Source organism: Drosophila hydei, unplaced genomic scaffold, assembly GCF_003285905.1.
Source record: "Drosophila hydei strain 15085-1641.00,03,60 unplaced genomic scaffold, DhydRS2 tig00000060-arrow-pilon, whole genome shotgun sequence".
Lineage (NCBI taxonomy): Eukaryota > Metazoa > Arthropoda > Insecta > Diptera > Drosophilidae > Drosophila > Drosophila hydei.
In genome coordinates, this window is record NW_022045656.1 from 3,925,571 (window position 1) to 3,929,707 (window position 4,137).

Genomic DNA, 4,137 nt, shown 5'->3' on the forward strand with positions numbered 1-4,137 from the left:
AGACAGGCAGTCAAGCAGACAGGCAGGTAGGCAGTTCATCACTTAACAGCAGCTCAGTCAATTAGCCAAGTGCTTGCGATTGTCAACGCGGCGTACGCGTAACATAAGCTAACACAACATTACGTATACGCAAAGGTCTTCTTGCCAGTCAGTTGAACATCTTGTAAGATGCGCGGTGAGTTTCTCGTGACCAGCGGCAATTCCCCTGACAACTTTCATACGCCTTAACTTCCCCTTTTGAAGGTTAAAGTTCAGGGGAGGCGCGTACCCACGGTTAGCTTTCACCTGAGCCAGCTTGACTGGGCGACGACAACGACTCTATTCAGAGGCAGCTCGTCCGGGAGTGCGGGCTTATTTTCGTTTACTATCTGGGTCCGTAAAAACCTAATTAGACAATTCCACAAAGAGAGCAAAGCTCTCTCTTAAATGTTAACCCTATGTTAAGGAGCTGTATCAAGCTTAAAGCTCTGTCAATGTGTTATACAGAGCTTTACAGCAGTTTGTAATAGTGCGAGCTTTAGCATTTATTATATTTTATTAAGCTTTATTGACTGAAAGTCTGTATCAGCTCAAAATAGCTTTTAAGCTTAGATAATGGTTATAAACTCGGGATTCATAAATGAAAAACCAATAAAATCATTTTGATCCAAATTCATCATGAAAAGCTTATCGGTAGGAGTTAAATCCGTTTTCTCCTTGGTAAAAGCTTCATCAAAGTTGCTGATGTCCTTGCGATGTTTCTAGAAATATGCAATTTAGTTAAAAGCTCAGTTAATATTTTAAATACCCACAATTCTGGGCACAATGGGTGGCTCCATTTCGCATGCTTCCGCCTTGTCCCAATCGATGTGGCGAAAGAAGGGATGCGTTGTGATCTCCTGCCTGGCATAGCGACCCGCACCCAAACGATTGTTGGGCTTCTTGGCCAGAAACTTTTGAAAATAGTAAGTAATAGTAAGTAAATTATGAATATCTATTCTATTAGCTCTTACGCTTGTTATAATATCCATGGCTTCCTGCGAGAAGTGCTTGGGAAAAATAGCTTTCTTGTCCTTGATATTGCGGAAGATTGTTGAATCATCGTCGCCCTCGAATGGAGCCTGGCCCGCCATCAGCTCGTAGAGCAGCACGCCATAGGACCACCAATCAGCAGTCGAGGAATAAGGATCATAGCTAACAATCTAAATGCATGCTTAGTAAAGGATCTATCAAGGAAAGTGGGATGTCTCGTACCTCTGGGGCCATGTAGTTGGGTGTGCCGCAGAAGGTGCGCGTGGTATCTCGATCGCTGACGCCTTCCTTGCTAAGACCGAAGTCTACCAGCTTAACATGACCCTCTGCATCCAGCAGGACGTTATCGAGCTTGAGATCGCGATAGATAACATCGTGCTCATGGAGGAAAAACAAAGCGATGGCAATTTCGACGGCATAAAAACTAATTAAGGAACAGAATGATAAAGCTGGCATAGAGCACAAGCTGTAGTAATATTTACGTGGCCACCGACTCCTTGAAGCGCCCATATTGCTGCATGTGGTACATGAGATCCCCGCCCTTGCAGTACTCCATGACAAAGAAGAGGCGGTCCATGGTCTGGAAACAGGAGTGCATGGCTACCAGGAAAGGTGGTCTGCCCGACAGAGCCAAGATGCGTTTCTCATTCATGGGCAGCTCCATATCATCCGTTTGTATGATGACATCCTTGCGCAGGACCTTAACTGCGTATAGCTCATCCGTGCCACGTCGCTCGGCTAGCAGCACCTTGCCAAAGGAGCCTTTGCCAATGACTTTGACAAAGTTAAAGTCGGCAGCGCGTATCATGTCCCGCTTGCTCATGTTGTGAGGCATGTCCTTGTTGTCCATGCGTCGCTTTTCATTGGGCTTACGCTCGTGCTGGAGTTGACGGGACTTCTCTAAGTGAAGGGAAGGAATCGCAAGTGGGACTCACTCACCTGCACTTCATCCCGCAAACGTGCCATATCGTTGATGACATCCACGCAGGGTATGTTGTAGTGCTCGCCCTCGACCTGAGAGAGAAACTTGTACCAGCCGTCAATGGGCTCCTTCTGCAGCTCCTCCAGACTAAATGAGAACGATCCCATGAAATCGTTGCGTGACGTGCGATCCCAATCCCAGACCTCAATCAGCAGACGTTTATCCCTGTCCTGTGGCTGAAGCTCACTGTCAAAAAGGAGCTATAGGAATTATCGTTGTAACAACTCCAAATTGCTCACAAAGTTATTGTCTCATTAAACACCGGGTTGAGATTCTTCTGTATGGTCTTGGTCTTCTTCTTAGTGCGTCCAGAGCGATCAGGATGCATTTGCACGGCTATGTAAGGATCGCTAAATCCATTGGTGTCCATGGGTATAAGATTAGCTGCCTCTTTGACTAGTGTGAATAGAGATATGTAGGTGAAGTGAATATATAATTCTTCTTCAAGTAGCTACTCACTCTCCACCTTGAGGTTGTTGCCCTTGAGCTCCACGTAGAGCAGCAGCTTGCCGCGCACTTCGCTAATGTCCGCTCCGCACATGGGCGGCACTTGCTCTTGGCACTGATGATGCACATTCAGATTGCAGTCTGCAAGGGCAACAAGTCGTAAGCGAAGCAATATGGATCATCATCTAATTCGCACTCACTCTCACACTTGACGCCCTGATGGGCAACGCCGTGCAACAGCATGCCGCACTCATCACAAAATGTGGGCGTGGTGTAGGTGGTGGAGATCCAGCCATGCTTCACCTTCGCGCAGTCGGCATCGAAGTCGGTGTCCTTGCCAGGACATTTGAAGACCACAAACTTGCAGCACTTCTGATGTATATTAAAGCGACATTCTGTGCAACAATTGCAGCTCAAAAGATTGCGATATTCATAGATTAACATTACAACCTACCCTCGCACTGAAAACCTTGCTTGCCAAAGCCCCTGAAATCCGGCGCCGTTTTTGCGGTGCATGCAACAATGCAAAGAAACCAACAAAACGTGTCAACTTACAGAGCGCTAATTTAATTAGGCGATGCATCGCCTGCAACAACAAAAACAACAACAGCAGCAAAAAGTTCAAGTGTTCTAATGACTAGCTGATACCCTGCAGCTGAGAATTATTTTCAAAAATTCTTTAGTGAGATAAACTGAGCTCTAAAAATTTATTCCAAGCTCAACTCAATCGATTTATTTTTACGGCAAAATTTTAGCTTTATTTTTAATTAATTTTAGTTTAGTATTACTTATTTTATTTTTTAATTTTGCATTTAGATTCTTTAAAATTGATTTTTTAATCGATTTCATGTCCAAAAATAAATATTCATAAATTTGGCTATTTTTAAATTCCAAAATTACTTAGATTTTTTAATACTTTAAAAGTTTATTTTCATGATTTTTGGTCTCAATTGAATTTGTATTTTAACTTTGATAGTCAGGAAAAAAACTTAACATTGAGCCTGATTCTATTTAATTATAATTTTCACAATAAAATTGGCTTAACTAAAAGTTAAGGTAAAAGTCCTTAAATTGAAACTTTTATCAATATTCAGGAAATATTATTATTTAGAAATAAGAAAGCATAAAAATTTCAAATATTCTAATAAACTAAAAGACAAGTTCAGTTTATTGAAAGGATATCCTTATACCCTCACTCATGCATTTTCATAGGGAATATAACCGACATAAAACCTTGCACAATCGTAGAGTCAGGGCTAAATGGGTCGTGGCTGTCGTTGTGGTTGCTCTGATTGTGCTTCGCTTGTCGTTGTTGTGGTTGGGGCTGTGGTTCCTTGGACGGTGGCTCACTTACCAGATGAAGTCCTTGCAGTGGCCACAGTAAGTGGGCTGCTTAAAGAAGCGCACCGCAAAGTGATGTCCGTTCACAATCTCCAGACCCTTGCGCTTCATCGCTCCCTTGCGCAATCGATTCTTCATGTAGTTCACAATGTTGGCCTCACCGGCGATTTCTACCAGATTCAGTGGTACCTTGCCTGCTGCCGCGGGCACCTTCAGTGGTGCAGGACCCGCTGCAGCAGTGCTCGAAGGTAGCACCGTAGCACCGGGCGTAGCCACAGCTGCAGCAGCCATTTCTTAAAGGATCGCGAAAATAAAGGACCAGAAACTATATTCCGTATAGTAAACTGTGCTGTGCA

At 43.8% G+C, this 4,137-nt stretch overlaps 1 protein-coding gene across 1 annotated transcript; it reads right to left on the reverse strand.

The window, feature by feature from the left end:
• Positions 1 to 572: 572 nt before the first annotated feature.
• LOC111592669 (protein kinase C, eye isozyme) lies at positions 573 to 4,137 on the reverse strand. Its single transcript, XM_023305037.2, has 11 exons — positions 3,795 to 4,137; positions 2,895 to 2,926; positions 2,641 to 2,835; positions 2,453 to 2,581; positions 2,233 to 2,389; positions 1,951 to 2,179; positions 1,494 to 1,891; positions 1,234 to 1,435; positions 993 to 1,181; positions 792 to 932; positions 573 to 740 (listed from the first exon to the last, which is right to left on the reverse strand). The coding sequence occupies exons 1-11, from the start codon at positions 4,070 to 4,072 to the stop codon at positions 588 to 590; spliced, it is 2,103 nt and encodes a 700-aa protein (XP_023160805.1). The 5' UTR covers positions 4,073 to 4,137; the 3' UTR covers positions 573 to 587.

Bases quoted from the DNA above. Each gene is read 5' to 3' on its own strand.
- LOC111592669 (XM_023305037.2), bottom strand. From the start codon at position 4,072: ATGGCTGCTGCAGCTGTGGCTACGCCCGGTGCTACGGTGCTACCTTCG. The intron at 2,582-2,640 runs GTGAGTGCGAAT...TTGCCCTTGCAG, and splicing joins TCAGGGCGTCAAGTGTGAGA to ACTGCAATCTGAATGTGCAT. The intron at 2,180-2,232 runs GTGAGCAATTTG...CCTTTTTGACAG, and splicing joins TTTAATGAGACAATAACTTT to TGAGCTTCAGCCACAGGACA.